Source organism: Cyrtonyx montezumae, unplaced genomic scaffold (assembly GCF_038088225.1).
Source record: "Cyrtonyx montezumae isolate F1298 unplaced genomic scaffold, pur_monq_1.0 scaffold_10, whole genome shotgun sequence".
NCBI classification, from domain to species: Eukaryota; Metazoa; Chordata; class Aves; order Galliformes; family Odontophoridae; genus Cyrtonyx; species Cyrtonyx montezumae.
In genome coordinates, this window is record NW_027071826.1 from 6,374,353 (window position 1) to 6,391,814 (window position 17,462).

At 45.4% G+C, this 17,462-nt stretch overlaps 1 protein-coding gene across 6 annotated transcripts in view; it reads left to right on the forward strand.

Annotated features, from left to right (window-relative positions):
• Positions 1 to 17,462, forward strand: part of SYNE2 (spectrin repeat containing nuclear envelope protein 2) — a 161,343-nt gene that overhangs the window by 142,960 nt on the left and 921 nt on the right. For 4 of the 6 annotated variants that reach the window (XM_065749014.1, XM_065749040.1, XM_065749031.1 and 1 more), the window contains 14 exons: positions 4,969 to 5,156; positions 5,306 to 5,456; positions 5,963 to 6,145; positions 7,456 to 7,593; positions 8,404 to 8,598; positions 9,445 to 9,727; positions 10,080 to 10,148; positions 10,946 to 11,082; positions 11,981 to 12,110; positions 12,925 to 13,136; positions 15,291 to 15,491; positions 15,839 to 15,967; positions 16,201 to 16,392; positions 16,625 to 16,845. In XM_065749014.1, coding sequence (XP_065605086.1) covers positions 4,969 to 5,156; positions 5,306 to 5,456; positions 5,963 to 6,145; positions 7,456 to 7,593; positions 8,404 to 8,598; positions 9,445 to 9,727; positions 10,080 to 10,148; positions 10,946 to 11,082; positions 11,981 to 12,110; positions 12,925 to 13,136; positions 15,291 to 15,491; positions 15,839 to 15,967; positions 16,201 to 16,392; positions 16,625 to 16,768 — 2,352 coding nt within the window. In that variant the 3' untranslated portion in view covers positions 16,769 to 16,845. Of the gene's footprint in view, positions 1 to 4,968; positions 5,157 to 5,305; positions 5,457 to 5,962; positions 6,146 to 7,455; positions 7,594 to 8,403; positions 8,599 to 9,444; positions 9,728 to 10,079; positions 10,149 to 10,945; positions 11,083 to 11,980; positions 12,111 to 12,924; positions 13,137 to 15,290; positions 15,492 to 15,838; positions 15,968 to 16,200; positions 16,393 to 16,624; positions 16,847 to 16,956; positions 17,004 to 17,462 lie in introns of those variants that run through there. The other 2 variants (XM_065749049.1, XM_065749023.1) reach the window with 2 other exon arrangements.

Consider the following 17,462-nt stretch of genomic DNA (forward strand, 5'->3'; position numbering starts at 1 on the left):
ACTTTATCACAAATCTCACAAGATTACCATTTCTGGCTTAGCCCTTCTTTCAAGTGCTTACATAGCAGTGAAGGCTTCCACAATGTGATATTCAACTCCTTGCACCTTGTTAATTTCAGGAAAGATTTTCCTTCGACTCTTCTTGGGTTTCCTACATGCCACATCTGGATGTTTTTCTCTGTGTGTGTTTTGTTTGTTTAAGTCTAGAGCTAACCAGGTCTGCTTCATCTGTTCACTGAAATCGGTCAACCTTTTAACAGGAGTTCTTTTTGCTGCTGTCAGTAAAATACATATTAGTGTTTGCTGTTATTCCATGTTATTGTGGTTAGAGGCTCTGTAGAGGAATGGGTTGAAGAATGGAAAGAGAGTAGGCATTGTCACTTCGTTAATGTTCACGGTTGGTAATGTCGTGCAGAGTGCCTTTTTCAAGACTAAATACCTACATAAGGCTTTCTCTTTGTGTTCTTCACCTACTTTGACTTTCAGAATAGTTACAAGTACAGAAGGAGCTTCCAGAGTAGGATGGAGAAGCAAGCTCTGGAGAAGCAACATGTAGTGTGGATAAGACAAATGGTCTTTGTCAGACCAGACCCTTTCATAGGTTCATAAGGTTGGAAAGGACCTATAAGATCATCTAGTCCAACCATCCTCCTATCACTATCCCTACCCAACTACTAAATCAAATCCCTTAGCACCTCATCTAAACGCTTCTTGAACAGCGCTAGGGACGGTGCCTCAACCACCTCCCTAGGCAGGCCATTCCAGTGCCTGACCACTCTTTCAGAAAAAAAATGTTTCCTCAGGTCTAATCTAAATCTTCCCCGGCGCAACTTGTGGCCATTCCCTCTCGTCCTGTCATTATTTATCAGGGAGAAGAGGCCCACCCCCTCCTCACCACAACCCCCCTTCAGGAAGTGGTAGAGTGCAATAACGTCTCCTCTGAGCCTCCTCTTCTCCAGACTAAACAATCCCAGCTCCCTCAGCCGCTCCTCATAAGACTTGTGCTCCAGACCCCTCACCAGTTTTGTTGCCCTTCTCTGAACACGCTCCAGGGCCTCAATGTCCTTCTTGTAGTGAGGGGCCCAAAACTGAACACAGTACTCGAGGTGCGGCCATACCAGAGCTGAGTACAGGGGGATGATCACCTCCCTGCTCCTGCTGGCTACACTATTTCTAATACAGGCCAGGATGCTGTTGGCCTTCTTGGCCACTTGGGCACAATGCTGGCTCATGTTGAGCCGAGCATCAGCCAACACCCCCAGGTCCTTTTCCTCTCTACATTCTTCAAGCCATTCTGCCCCAAGCCTATAGCATTGCATGGGGTTATTGTGGCCAAAGTGCAGGACCCGGCACTTGGTCTTATTGAACCTCATCCCATTGAGCTCAGCCCAGCTGTTCAGCCTATCCAAATCCCTCTGAAGGGCCTCCCTACCCTCAGGCAGTTTGACACTTCCTCCCAACTTGGTGTCATCTGCAAACTTACTGAGGGTACACTCAATTCCCTCGTCTAGGTCATCAATAAAGATATTAAACAAGATGGGCCCCAAAACTGACCCTTGGGGGACACCACTCGTAACAGGACGCCAGCTGGACTTAACTCCGTTAACCACTACCCTCTGGGCACGGCCCTCCAGCCAGTTCTCCACCCAGAGAAGAGTGAACCTGTCCACACCACGGGCTGCCAGTTTCCTCAGGAGAATACTGTGGGTGTCAGTAGGCCTTGCTGAAGTCCAGGTAGACTACATCAACAACCTTTCCCTCATCTACCTGTCTGGTCACCCAGTCATAGAAGGAGATGAGGTTGGACAAGCACGACCTGCCCTTGGTGAACCCGTGCTGGTTGGGTCTGATCCCCTTGTTGCCATGCACATGTCGTGTGATTTCCCTCAAGATCATCTGCTCCATAACTTTCCCTGATACCGAGGTCAGGCTGACAGGCCTGTAGTTCCCTGGGTCTTCCTTACGGCCTTTCTTGTAGATGGGAGTCACATCGGCAAGCCTCCAATCTTGTGGGACCTCTCCAGATAACCAGGAATTCTGATAGATGGCAGAAAGTGGCTCGGCAATCACCTCTGCTAGCTCCCTCAGCACCCTTGGGTGGATCCCATCTGGCCCCATGGACTTGTGGCAGTTCAGATGGAGGAGGAGATCTCTGACCGTCTCTGCTTGGATCACAGGGGGTGCGTTATGCGCCCCATCCTGGACTTCCAGGTCAGGGCAAGTACCCTGTGGACAACTGCTCTGTCTATTAAAGACAGATGTGAAGAAGGCATTGAGAACCTCAGCCTTTTCCTTATCATCTGTGGTTACATTCCCTGCCTCATCAAGTAAAGGAGAGAAATTTTCCTTAGTTTTTCTCTTGCTGTTAATATATTTGTAAAAGGGTTTCCTGTTCTCCTTTACAGCAGTAGCCAGTCTAAGTTCAAGCTGGGCTTTAGCATTTCTAACTTTCTGCCTGCAAATCTTGGCCATCGTGACTTCTCTGTAGTCACCCCAAGTAGCCTCTCCCATCTTCCAGAGGACATAGACTCTCTTTTTCTCTCGGAGTCTCAACAAAAGTTCCCGGTTCATCCACACTGGTCTTTTTCTCCTCCGGCTTGACTTACGGGACTCCGGGACAGCCTGCTCCTGTGCCTTTAAGATTTCCATCTTGAGGAGCATCCAGGCTTCCTGGACCCCTTTACCCCTCAGGAGCAAGTCCCAAGGGACCCTTGCAACAAGCACCCTGAACAGGTCAAAGTCTGCCCTCCGGAAGTCCAAGGTAGCAGTTTTGCTAGTCACCCTCTTGATGTCACCCAGAATAGCAAACTCCACCATTTCATGGTCACTCTGGCCAAGACAATCTCCAACCTTCACATCCCCTACTAGTCCTTCCCTGTTAGTGAAAAGTAGGTCAAGCAAGGCATCTCCCCTGGTAGGCTCTTGCACCAGCTGTGTCAGGAAGCAATCATCCACACATTCTAGAAATCTCATGGACTGCTTCCTCTGCGCAGTATTATATTTCCAGCATATGTCAGGGAAGTTGAAGTCCCCCATGAGAACGAGTGCTGGCCATCGTGCAACATCTACGAGTTGTTTGTAGAACACCTCGTCTATTTCTTCATCCTGACTAGGCGGTCTATAACAGACCCCCACCACGATGTCACTCCTAAAGACTATCCCCTGATCCTTATCCATAGGGACTCTATCATTTCCAACCTCAAGCTCTCCAACATCAAAACACTCTTTGATATAGAGAGCTATGCCACCAACCTTTCTTCCCTGTCTATTCCTTCTGAAGAGCTTGTAGCCATCAATCCCAGTATTCCAGTCATGGGAGAGGTCCCACCATGTTTCTGTAATAGCCACAAGGTCATAGTTAGCCTGCCTCACAATGGCTTCAAGCTCTTGTTTATTGCCCATGCTGCGTGCATTGGTATAGATGCTGAGATATGCGTGCATTGGTATAGACAGCTGAGATATCTGCCTCACCCCTTTCTCCAGCACAGCCTCCTTAGGCTCTTTACTGGAGAGCCCTGTTTTATCCCCTTCCCCCGTCACAGCTAGTTTAAAGCTCTCTCAATGAGTGCAGCTAGCTCCTGTGCTAGGATTCGTTTCCCCCTTTGAGACAGGTGCATTCCATCAACAGATAACAGGCCAGGAGCCGAGTAAACTGCCCCATGGTCAAAAAACCCAAAGGTTTGGTGTCTGTCTCTACACCAACCTCTCAGCCAATTATTCATCACCTGTGTTTTCCTAGCCCATTCTGTGTCCTTCACCGCCCCAGAAGGTATGGAAGCAAACACCACTTGTGCTCCCACCCCTTGAACTAATTGTCCTAATCCCCTGAAGCCTCTTTTCATAGTTCGCAGACTTCTCTGAGTTATTTCATTGCAGTCTGCCTGAACTACGAGTAACGGGTAGTAGTCGGTGGGGCGTATCAAATCCGGGAGTCTTCTAGCAATGTCCCTGATCCGAGCCCCAGGGAGACAGCACACTTCCCTGCTGTTTGGGTCTGGTCTGCAAATGGAGCCCTCAGTTCCCTTTAGAAGGGAGCCGCCCACTACGATCACCTTCCTTTCTTTCTTAGTAGCAGCAGTCTCAATGCACGGAGGTGACTGCCTTGCCATTGGTGACTTCCTGCGGGAATCTTCCTGCACTTCACCCCTTATCACCTCTTCAACATCCAATGCTGCAAATCTATTGCTTAGGGGTATCTGGGGACACTGGAGAGGCAGAGGGGGAGATTGCCCACGGTACCAAGCAGGGTACCGAGCAGGGACTCTCTGCCAGCCCTCCCTATCCCTCAGATATCCCCCTTCTGCCCTACGGGGACAGGTCAGGGAGTCCACCACCAACTGTGGGGGATCTCCCTGGTGCCTTTCTCTCTGGCGCTCTAGGGAGTTACTCCACCAGTCAATCTCCCGCTCACAGTCCCTGATGACCCTCAGTCTCTCGACCTCCACTTTCAGTTCAACCACCATGCTAAGCAGATCTTCCACCTGCTCGCACCTCGCACAGGAGAACTGCTTAGCACCCTCATCCAGCAGCAGCAGGCTCTGGCACTCCTTGCAACCAGAGACCTGTGTAGCCACGCTTCTAGGCAGACCTTCTGTCTGGGTTGCCACAGCCTTTTTAAGGCAAGCCCTCAGTCTAGTAGAGACCAAAATTAATAGGTATGCATTTGCAGTGTGGGTAAGGTTTGGATTTTGAATTCACATTAAAACTGTCCATACTGTTAATGAAAAGATTGTGCCTTCACTGACAAACCCATCTGGACAGTTCCTTTTTTTTTCCATGGCAGTTCTGTCGTAATCTGTCAGTCTGTCTCCTGCACAGCCCATCCTGCAAGTCTGCGTCCTAAAGCCAAGTAACCTTTTACTGACATACAAATTGCTCTTTCCTCATCTCCCAAGCGTTTTGAAAATGGATATCTGACATCTAGCCACACGAGTTGCCTTCCACTAAAACCCTCTTTTGTCAATGCAGGATCTGCAACGGGACATAGAGCAGCACACAGCTGGGGTGGAGTCCGTGTTTAATATTTGCGAGGTCCTGCTGCACGATTCAGATGCGTGTGCTAACGAGACAGAGTGTGACTCCATCCAGCAGACCAGCAGGAGTTTGGACAGACGGTGGAGAAACATTTGTGCCATGTCAATGGAAAGGCGAATGAAGTAAGTCTCTGCCCAGCAGCTCCTTAAGAAGTTTGGGTCAGCGTTTTGAAGAAAGGCTTTTACCAGAAATTGAATTTTGGAAAGGGGAAAAAAAAAAAGAATGGTTAATTTTGTGATAAAACTCTTCCATTTTTGCATCTCCCTGTCAGAATTGAGGAAACCTGGCGTCTATGGCAGAGGTTTTTGGATGACTATTCTCGCTTTGAAGATTGGCTGAAATCAGCTGAAAGGACAGCAGCTAGCCCCAATTCCTCAGAGGTTTTGTATACACACGCAAAGGAAGAACTGAAGAAGTTTGAGGTGTGTTCTTAACAACTTCTTCGTAGGCTTAGCAGCAGGCTCTGTTGTCAGACTGATGAATGCTTACCATCTCTACAGAGTGCTAGGATTGCTGAAAAACACATCCTGGTGTTTGAAGTTAAGACACTGCAACCCTACATAATATAGCCATATTATGGCTACCAGATATCTGGCTGGTCTGTTTGTTTCCATTTACTTTCGTATGGGGAGAATACAGTATTCTGATCTGACGTGATCCCCCTTACAAGTTGAAGATTTGCTTTTATTTTTTGTATTTTGTGTTTTTTATTTTTCTCTTCATAATGAGAGCTAAAGCTAAGCAGATGATTTTAAATATGACTTTATAGCTTCCTTTGGATTTAACTTTGTAGTTTGAAAGTCTGTTGTTGCTTTTTAAGGGGGGGGGTGGGAGGGGACGGGACATCTTCATCTCTCTCGGTGAATGGTGTTATACCAGCTCTGTCTCTTGTCAGCAGGGGGGCTGAGTTTCTCCATTTGCTTTGCAGGCATTCCAACGGCAAATTCACGAGCGGCTCACTCAGTTGGAGCTGATCAATAAACAGTACAGGCGCCTTGCCCGCGAGAACCGCACCGACTCTGCCAGCAAGCTGAAGCAGATGGTTCACGAGGGCAACCAGCGCTGGGACAACCTCCAGAAGAGGGTCGCTGCCATTCTGAGGAGGCTCAAGGTAATCGAGTGGTGGGTTGGGGGAGTTAAGGAGCAACTGTCTCGTGTTGAGTTGTGTCTTGAGTTACCAGCATGGGAGAGCACCTCTGGAACGGTCACGTGGTGCAAACGTGTCCTGGGCAGATGGCTTCTTGGTAACTGAAGAAGTGTAGGTGAAGAATTGGCCCAAGTTTGGGGAAATGTGCTGAGGGCCTTACTGCTCCTATCCCGCTCTCCTTTTAGTCATCCCTGTTGTGGCTAGATCCATTCATACACTTGCAGCTTTCCAAAAATAAAAGGTAGAGAGACAGAAGGCCCCAGTATACAAACGTTCTGGAGTTCACAACGCAGCTCTACTTCCTGCCAAGTTATGATTCACCTACTAGGCTTTAAGCATGGAGATGTGATGGAAGGGTATGTGCTGTCACTGCCTCATGCTGTGCTCTCTGCTTAACAGAAGAATGTTGCTGAAGGGTGTAAGTGTGAATTTTAGACAGCTGTTCTGTAGTTGAGGGTGTTTTTTTCCTGAGTCAAGTAAAACTGATTTCTGAGCAGGTTTTCTCTGATGTTCCCCTGGGAATCTTGGCACTGCCTGATTTTTAAATACAGCAGCACTACAAGTGATTGACAGGGAATACTTATTCATTCCCAGTAGCCAGTGGATGAGGCTGTCAGATATCTGAAGGGGTTGATCTGTACAGTTAGGATCTGTCATGTTTGTGAAGTTGTAGAATCCCCTTTCTGAGAAGGAAATCTGTGGAGAACTGAGGCACTGTAGGCTGCAAATCCATCAGCAGCTTCCATGGGAGATGGTGGCAGAGGGCTCCTCCTGCCTTCCGTGACTAGTGGTGGATTGACTACATCTGTGTCAGCATCCAAAAACTTGCCTCTCCATTGTTTTACTGATTTTAATTACCACAGTTGTAATTACTTGGGTTTATTTAGAGGTGGGGATGGCTAGCCAAAGGGTCTGACTTTTGTCTAAATTTAGAACAAATGAAATGATCAATCCTGAGTCCAAATGACTTGCACTGTTGTGGGAGAAGGGATTTTTGTTACGCAGTGTGGAAGCAAGAATTATTTTTATAAAAGCACCTTGCACTTCAAAAGTTTTATTCCCTCTCCCATACCAAGAGTGCATTGGCACAGGACACTTCATGCCAGCATCACCACAGGAGGGGCACGGTTTGTGTACGTGACATGCTGTCATTTCTGTCCTCAAGGCCATTAAGGTGAACAGCAGCTGTGAAAAAAACTTGTTTCAGGGCTCCTGTGATGGTTTTTGTTCAGTTAGTAATTTTTTCTAACAGTGGCTTCCTTCTTCCTGTTCAGCACTTCACCAATCGCAGAGATGAGTTTGAGGCAACGAGGGAGAACATCCTTGTTTGGCTCACAGAAATGGACCTCCAGCTGACAAATGTGGAGCACTTCTCCAAAAGTAACTTTGATGACAAAATGCGCCAGTTAAATGTACGTATCCTTACAAAGCAGCTGTTTCACAGCACCAAGCTCATCCTGTCAGGCTGCCCTCTCTTGGCAGAATCATCTGTTTTTCTGGAGCTTCTCAATAGGCAACAGACCTTTGTTTTAAGACACCGATATTTTAAGACTTAGTCTGTTTCAGTATTGAACTGTACAGCATTATGATTCAGATTCAGTGTTCAAGCTCGCTTCTATCCTGTCATTTTCTCTAAGTGTTGTACTGCCAGTGACCTGGAAATCTGTCTGGGAAGAGGCATGTGTGGGTTAATAGTAAAAGCTACATTCCTAAATTCAGGCACTCTTTTCTAGGGAAAATTGTTTTGAATTGGCATTTCGGTGGGGTCTCCCTTCTGAGTGCATTACTTGTAGCTGGAACTTTAAAAGAGAAAGAAGACGACATGTATGTGTAGTGATTCTGGTTCCTTGCTACCTGCTCATATATTGGCTTCCCCCTTTTCACCTATGCTATTAATTGTACTGGGATGCAGATTTGCTGTTACTGTAGGCTGGAGGCCTGTAGACTCTGATTATCTGAACTCTCGTGTTGCAATCCCATGCAGGCTCAGGACAGAGCATGTTGATGTACACGCGAGTGGAAAATGCCACTTCATTTGCAACTGTAACTCTGCTAATGAAACAAACCTCTGCACCTCTGCAGTAAAAAGATATTTGCCAAATGAAATTAGCCAGCAATGTCAATCGCTCCTTTTCCTTCTGCTGTAGCTAGAAAAGGACAAACCTTAGGCTATGAAGGGGAGCTACAGAACTGGTCTAATTTTTTTTGTATGTTTCAAATAGGGTTTTCAGCAGGAAATAACACTACACACCAATAAGATTGATCAGCTAATCGTTTTTGGGGAGCAGTTAATTCAGAAGAGCGAGCCTTTGGATGCTATCCTGATTGAAGATGAATTGGAAGAACTTCACAGATACTGCCAGGAAGTGTTTGGGCGAGTTGCCCGCTTCCATCAAAGGCTGACTTCAAGGCATCCTGTAAGACACAAGAGATGTGTTGATACTTTGTCAAGGTTCTGGTGTTCAAAGTGCAACGCTTAGTGCTTATCCCCAGCAACTTGACAGAGAGGACTGAGCTCACAGGGGGCACAAACTCCCTCAGCAGCTGTATCGAGTCTGCTAATGTTTTGCCGTGTCTCCTTACTCCTCTCCTGTTGGGTCTCCATCTGCAGAATCTGGATGGTGGCAGAGAAGTAGATCACATAGTTAATATTGACATAGTAGTGATCTGATGGCTTCCAAAGCTTGTTCGTGTTTTTCATATCACTTTGTTTTCTTAATTTCAATCAGGTGTTTATAATATCTCTGTGGATTTGTGTGAGAGGATTCATTGGTCCCTTGTCTTATGGCACCCCTGGGCTGGGGGAGCAGCAGGCTCTTTACTTTCTGCTGGGAACGTTTAGTTGATCCCCAGTTTGCTTTGGCTCAAAAAGAAAGAACATTTATTAGAAAGGCAAGTGGAGTAGGTAACACGAACATCTAAGAGTAGCTTTTCACCCCTACCTGAGCATCACTTCATTGCTGACCTGTGCAGTCTGTTTGGAACTGGAGGTCCCTCTTTGCAAGCTGGAGAGAGATGCTGTGGTAGTGGTTGAGTGTCTTGGAAGAGAAGTGGTAGCTGCTGATGTGAGGATTGTTTTGGCAGAAGTGTAAGGATGCAGAAATGATGCTTCTCTTTAGACCTGTGGCTTGGGTTAATGCAGGTTACCACAAAACTGTCCCCAGTGTTAGCATGTTGCTTAATCAATAGCTGAGTTAGCAGTGTAGATCTTTGGCAATCACTTTTAGTAACAGTTGATATACAACAATATTTTACCTTCTTAGGGATTAGATGATGAAAAAGAGACCTCCGAAAATGAAACAGATCTGGAAGACTCCAAGGAAATCCAGAATGATCCCTGGCATAAGAAGGCCATCAGTGAGGGGCCCTCTTCCCCACAGTCCCTTTGCCACCTTATGCCACCTACTCAAGCACACGAAAGATCAGGCTGTGAGACCCCCGTCAGTGTTGACTCCATCCCACTCGAGTGGGATCACACAGGTGATGTGGGGGGCTCTTCGTCTCACGAGGACGAAGAAGAGGCAACATACTACAGTGCTTTGTCAGGTGAGGGCCAGCTGCTGGCTGCTCATTTGGACGTGGACAGTTGTAGGGTGTGTGTGTGTGGGGAGGGAGGGGGATCCAGGTCTTGTTGCCACGTGGTTGGTTGGCTTTCAAGTGCTGCTAATAGATGTAAGCAGTCTCGTCTCTTAAGTGTTTTGATGGAGGGAATGATATTACCTAGCTTATGTTTTCAGAAACATAAGGTTGTCAGAAACCTTGCTTTTTAACAATGTCTGATGGAAATGTTGCCGGCAACTTCTAATTTATTGTCTTTGCTCACCCTTATTGTTTCAGTTGTTTTTTAATAGCTGGAAAATACTGCCTAGTGAGGAAAATGACATTATTCTTTTTTCAGATGTAGAAATCACTGAAAATCCTGAGGCATATCTTAAAATGACCACAAAAACTTTGAAAGCATCTTCTGGTAGGCACCTGCTAATGCATGTGTCTGAACATGGCAATCTCCCTGTGCTGCACGCTATATTCCTCAACCTCTCTCATACGTAATGTCTGACTTCCTGCCTTGTGTGGACACCATGCCTCATCCTGCCATGGTGTTCCTACGCTGCAGTATTCACATGTACATTACACAGCAGTCAAAAACATGCCATTTAGATCTCGCCAAGGTGGTTAACGTGCATTTCATTGCATCAGTCCAAAGCCTTTTGGTACTTTCTTGGTGGTGTGCTCTGGGTAGTATCACTTCTTTGGTTGTCTCCAATTTTAATTATGCAATTACTGGGAGATGTGGTTCCAACTCTGGAAGTATTTTGTTGCATTTTGCATCGTGCGTGACAGAACTGTGCGTGTCCTGTCTGTTAAATCCAAAACAGATGTTTAGGACTTGTCTAGACTCTTCTCCACTGAAATGAGTTGTGGATATGTGCTAGTATTGTTGGGATGCAAACTTTCCAAAACCTCAGTGCAGCCTTTTTTGTGTGTGTATTTATTTATTTTTAACTCATCCCTGTATTCAAGCATTTTCCGGAAGAGAACGGAATGTCCCATAACTGCATGGCTGTCATCTCATTACCTTTGAGACACTGTTGATGTTTTTGCAAATGTGCATGCTTTGCAAGGAAAGCTGCAGAACTGTCATTTTTATGCCATAACGATGCCATTTTATTTAGAGCGCTTTCTAACTTAATCCAAAGCAGCAGCTTCCTCATGGAGGTGGGAATTGGCACTCACAGCATACCGTCTTCATTTTATTTGTTTCAGGAAAGGCTGTTTCAGAGGCTCATCCCTGGCATTCTCCAGAGAGCCCTGTCTGCAGGAAACACCGGTACAACCAGGCAGAGATTGTTGGCCGTGTCCTGTCTGATCCGGAGACGAGTACCCCCTATAAACCAGGCTATGTGAGTTGGAGGCTCTGTGGGCACTTAATCTTTGCTACGCCATCTGTACAGCTACACACCTTTGTAGCTCCATCTTCTTCCCTCCTCCAACCAGATTGGTTGGTGACGTGGATGTTCACTGTATGGATTCAAAATTGTTCTTTCTGGTGGCTCAGGGAACCTTTGTTAGTCTCCACCTTTGCACTCACTAGAGAAGCTGCTGTAAAGCAATGCAGAACCATGAGCTAGAATCCTGTCCAGAATGGTCAAAAAAATCATAGAAACATGGCAAAGGAACATAGTATGTTTCTATGAGGGCTTTCCTTCCCAAAGAGGGTGTATGAGAACATCCGTTTGGTATTCACTTAAAATATCTCCCTTTACTAAGCAGACTGATTTTGGAGAGTCCTTTTCTACCTTGCAGCCCACCATCTAAAGCTGCTTCATGGCAATACAAAAAAAAAAAAAGACTCAGTGGGAGCAACAGTGAGGGAAGGCCTTGTCGTCTGCTGGTGGCTGGTTTCCAGCAGCTCCCAGGCTCAGTGGGTCTGGACCAATTGTTAGCACTGTTTCAGGCACAAGGTGGTACTGCTACATGGCTGCTTTTGTCACCAGTAATGCAGTCGTGAAGCCTTGGTATTGTATTCCTGAGAACTAGAATCTAACAAAGAGCACCAGCAGATGTAGGCTGCATGGTGCACGTAGTGCCAGGTCCATGTCCAGTTGTGCAGTAATTAGTGTCAGCATGGTCTTTGCTTCCTGAGAAACACAGAGAGCCCTCATAAACTGTTAGCAAAGAAGCAGAAGCCCAGTGCTAGATCTGACTTGCAAGAGCTCATCTGCAGCTCAAACACAAATAAAGCTTGACTTTTGATGGCTTGTTAACACACTGGTCTCACCCATCGAAATGCCATTCCAGGTGAAGCAGCTCAGCTCTGCAAGCAGCAGCAGCGTCAACAAGGAGAATGTTACATCTGCCAACGTGAGTGATGAAGAACCCCAGGATGACCAAGAGCTTGTGAATATCACAGCTGCAGAGAAGCAGTCAGGTACAGAGCATTCAGGCAATGTGTGGCAGATTCTGCCCTGTGACTCTTAGGGATACCAAGCAGAAATGGCCAAAGGCAGCACATTTGCCTAGGCAGTAAAATACAGTTAAACTGCTAATACTCCAAATGAAAGTATTTTGCTAAGAATCATTGAGCTACATTCTCACTTTGTATTGTCCAACCCGAGTTTTCAGTTCAATGCTTTTACATTTTCTGCTAGAATTTAGATTTTTCTTACTCATGTGTCTTGGCTGGTTGAAGTGAATGGAAAGAATTTCACTTTTGTATGGATACTGAGTACCTCAGAGCCTTTTATTCAGATTTCAAATCAAGGAAGTCTGTTTCTTTGTCTAAAACGAGGTTGCCAGACTTCATTCTCTTCGCTGTTGGAAGTCTGTTTGACAATATACTACTGCTTCCACTTAGAGAAATGTTTTAGTCAAATTTGGGAGTGTACTTGGTTCTCCTTTGTCTTCGCTGTGGTCCTTTATTCAAAATAGGCCACCGAGCTGGCTCTTGTAACCTTTCTGGACCCCATTCCTGGTTTCAGCTTTTTGAGACTGTAATAAAATCACATCTATATTGTAATTGTAAAAGCAAATTAAGTGATCAGAAGAGGGATGCAGCTATATGCTGCAGCTTGCTAAACTTATGCTTCTGATATCACAAATGAACCTGGGCTGAGTTCCATAAATGAGGCGAATAGGGCCCTAGGTAGATTGGAAAGTAATGTACTTTTGAAAACCCCTGCATCTGTTCTATGGAACGTTCACCTCAGTGAAAACGTAACTGTTCATTGTTCTGTCATTTGTAGGTGTTATTGACAGGTGGGAGCTCATCCAAGCTCAAGACCTCAGAAATAAACTTAGGATAAAGCAGCACTTGCAGCAGTGGCAGCACGTGAACTCTGATCTCAGCGATGTCTCTGCTTGGCTTGACAAAACTGAGGAGGAGTTGGAAGAACTGCAGGAAGCCAAACCTCCAGCTAGCATGCAGGCGATGGAACAAAAGGTCAAGAAATTGAAAGTAAGTTACAGCACACTGAGATTTTGAGATGCTGGTGCTCTTTACTGTTACCTCTTGTGCTCCTAGGGTCTATCAGCAGCACCAGTGCTAATAATTGTGTGTATGGCACAGAGGAGCTGAGCTGTGCTGGCTAGGAGGACTGAAGAGGCTAGTTAAGCAAGGTGCTGCTTTCATCTGTAGAGATTTGCAGGCAGCCAGGCTTAAGTAAAAACCTCTCTCTTCCTGTTTTGTTTTTTTTTACCAGGACAATTTATTCTCTCTAAACAAAAGCATTCGACCCCAGACATCTCTCTTCAGGCCTTTTTGTATCAGAAAAACAAAACAAAACAAAACAGAAAAGCTGAAAAAATGAAGCTTTAGACTTTCCAGCTGCCAAGCATCTGGCCTTGTCCTGGGGAGGTTGGGTATTCTGAAGAGTGGAACTGGCAGTGTTCCCTGTTCTGTGCCAGACTGTTCTGTGCAAACCAGAAAGGGATTATAAATTAATTAAATTAAAATAAAATCAGCCAAGATTTTGCAGCCAGTAGACATAGCTCTTGGTTTTTTTTCTTTGTAGCTCCAACAGGGTTTCCTGTGCAAGGTCTGCCCTAAAGCTCTGTTTTTCAGTAGCATGTATTTGCAGAAAAGCTGAGCTCTAAATAGCATCTTTGTCTTACGAAGAACTGGGGAGCTGCAAGACAGAAAATTTCAAAACATGTGGTTCTGTTTTTCAGTCAGCAAATGTAGATTCCTCATTTGAATTGTGCATACTAGTACAAGACCAAGAAACAAAGTCAGCTCGTTAGTTAGTCTCTGGTTGTTTTAAGCTGAGTAATTAATAGAGCAGTTAGTTAGAGACATGTTACTGTGAGCACTGGTCAGCCTGTGAGGTCGTGTTGTGTTGCTGCTGCCATAAATGAAGCAGGGCCAAATAAGGTCTGCAGGCTGAACCAGCAGGTGCCAGGGTACATTTGAGTGGCAGGTTCTGCAGACTCAGGTAACAAAATGCCTCAGGTTGAACCCTGCTTCTCTGTGCCAGCCTGGCTCAGGCACCAAGTGCTAGGAAAGGTTTGAGTGAAATCTTGTGTGTGGCAGCAGGTGCCTCCCATCGTGCTGGAGCTGGGAGTGCAGTTTCACTTCTGCTTTTCTCCTGTGCATGTGCTAAAGAGGAGTCCAGATGGCGGAAAATCCGCTTTGTAGACAGCTTGTGTCTCTCTGAGTCTCTAGAAGAGCCAGCATGCATGTATAAGACCATGAAGTTCATGAGGTATCGGGACATCCCTACTGCCCTAGATAAGGATAAAGCCAGTCTGGCTGCAGACCAGCTTACTGGTATTTAGACTTCTATGCTTGACACTTTGTACTGTCTGATATTGAGAGCAATGTTACTTCTTGGAGGGATACAGGATTCTTCGTTGGGCAAAACGTGGTTGATGAGGGGTTCAACAAGAGGGCTGCAGATCTTGAGATCTTTGGCAGGGGATTGGACTCAATGATCTCTTGAAGTCCCTTCCAACCCCTGTGATCCAATGATATAGAATTGCTTTTCTGACTAGGGTGGCCATTCAGTGAGACCTTGGCAAGTCAGACAGGAGCTGATGAAAACTCTTAACTAGAGAAAAGAAAGAACTCTTCACACCAGGGGAGGCCTGATATGGGACCAGGGGCTCACATTCAAATTCTCCATCCTGAGAGTTACTCAGAGTTCGACTGCATGAGGAGTTTGACGTTGCCTCTGCTTTGAGCAGGAGGATGGACTGAAAAACTCCAGCTGTCCATTTCAGCACTATTTTAAGGATCCTGGGGGGAGGTAAACCTCTATAAACCAAGACGAAATATCATGCAATGACCTATGAGAATATCTGTACAAATGTCAAGAAAAGAGACAGAAATGCTAAGCACTGAGGAAGGAAAGGCAGAAGGGGATTAGGACATAATGCTTGTGACTGATGGAACAGTACCAAGCACCTTGTTTTCTTTAAAGTGAAGAAAATAAAAAAGAGCACCTCCTTTGAATCTGGTACCTTTTCAGGCTCTGTTAAGGAACACATCTCACAGCTTTGCACAGTAACTGTTTTGAGGCTGGGTTTGGTTTTTTTCAGTGGGGATATTTTATGGGAAATAACAAAAGTTTTTCATCGTTCTTAGAAGCTCCCAATCCTCTTTTCCTACCAGGACATGCTTAAAGCCTTTGATAACTACAAGACAGTGGTGCTTTCAGTTAACCTGAGCAGCAAAGAATTCCAGCAAGCGGATAGCACAGAGTTCAAAGAGCTTCAGAACAGGCTTCGGAAGGTGAACTTGCGCTGGGAGAAAGCCACTCACACATTGGACAACTGGAGGAAAGCTTTACAGCAAGCCCTGCTGCACTGCCAGGTGCATACAACGTGCAGCTCATACAGAAGGGTCTTCTGGAGGATGTTCCTGTGGGACTGATAAGGGGGGAGAACAAAGGGGCAGCTCCTGCCTGTTTGCAGAATGGTTGCTCACGACCTGGAACACCTATTTCTTTTCGTGATAAGCTTGACTTGGGTTTAAAGGGTTTGGCAGAAATATCTTTGAAGTGGGTAATGCTTTTTTTATTCTATGGGTGAACTAGTTGAACTAAAGCCTCCCTTATTATTAATCAGTTGGCAGCTCTTTCTCATCTGGGCTGGGTCTTGTTTTGGAAACACTGGAAAAAATGTTTTCTCTTCTATGCAAACCTTCACCTCTTCCTCTAGGACTTCCATGATCAGAGCCAAAAGCTAATCCTGTGGTTAGCAAGTGCTGAAGACCAAAGGAATGAAGCACAAATCACAGATCCAAATGCTGACCCTCATGCGATACTGGAACACCAGTTAGAGTTAATGGTAAGTAGAGACTATAGCACCTCACTTCTTCCAGTAAGTCAGTAGCCCTCACCACAAAAGAAACTGCAGTGTGCTCATTTCGTATGTGGCTGTAACAGCAGTCACCATGTACTGTGGTGGGGCAGGCAGGTTTGAGTTCTTCTTTAAAGCTTTCCAAAGCTTATCCACTTATGGGAACATCCACCACGAAGAAAGTAACAGCTTGTTGCACTGCTTTGTTTGTTTGTTCTAAGCAACTGGAGAAAGAGCTGCTGGAACAGCAGCCTAAAGTAAACTGTCTTCAAGAACTCTCTGCTTACCTGCTGCTTAAATCTGATGGTGAAGATTACATTGAAGCTGATGAGAAGGTCCACGTGATTGGAAGGAAATGGAAACAGCTCACTGAGCAAGTTTCACATGATTTGAAAGCAATACAAGGAATTCTGGTGAGTCGGTTTAAATACTTGTTCAGGAGGGTGGTTTTTTTAGTTATAAATAATAGCATTAGTTTCAATTCAGTCTTTTCTAAATACTTTTCTACCTTTGGAAGCTGAGAGCAGTCTCGGTGTTAAGCAAAAGCTGAGTACCACAAGGTTGGTGGGCTCCTGAAATAGATGACCCTGTGAGGTTTGAATTCTGACCATGCTTTTTAAAGAGGGATGTGTGGTTACCTTTTAGGATACCGGAGTATTCCTGCCAGTTCCAGATGACTTGGTCTCAGAAGACCATCATCCAGTTGCAGTGAAATCCAGCCCCCCTGTGAAGAAGGCTAGTACTTTTTATTTACTGTTTGCTTTTAACTGTCTTACTATTGGCATGTAGCTTATTTTGGTGTGATTAGCTTAAAGGTTCCTCAGATGAAATCATTTTACCTTTTTGATGCATATACCTTATTACAGAACTTCAGCAGGGCTTGAAAGCCTGCAACTGGCTTCTTTTGAGAAAGAAAGAAAATCCTTGCTATAGTTTCTGAATCCTGGTTAATATATACTATTTATTTCTCTCAACAGATCACAAGAAGGAGAACTCTGTATGGCAGAAAGAACAGCAACACAAGGTATTACTTTGTTTTAACCCGAGTGGTAAGGAGGCTGGTCCTCTTAAGTAAGCTAACATTGCAGATGGAGCTTCTCAGCTTCTGCACTGCTGTGCAACCTGAGCTTGGCTTCCCTCTTGAGAAGATGTTTTTAAGCCAAATTGGGGAATATTTAAGTCACCAACATAGCTGTACAAGGCAACTTGCACCTAAGAAGCACTTAGTGAAAACAGAGTGAAGGAAAAAATGTCACCCCTAACACATTAGGGTCTGTTAAAAGGGTTGATTGTGGTGACACAAAGGCAAAATGTCACCTTCTCAGGCTGGAGCAGTGCCTCTCCACGGCCCATTTCCAAGTACTCAAAGTGGCTTGTTTGAGTGCTGGGAAAACATGAGTTTGCAACCCCCAAAATAAATTTAAAACCTACTGATCTCAGCTATTTTAAATAAGCTTAAATATATTTTCCAGAAATATAAATA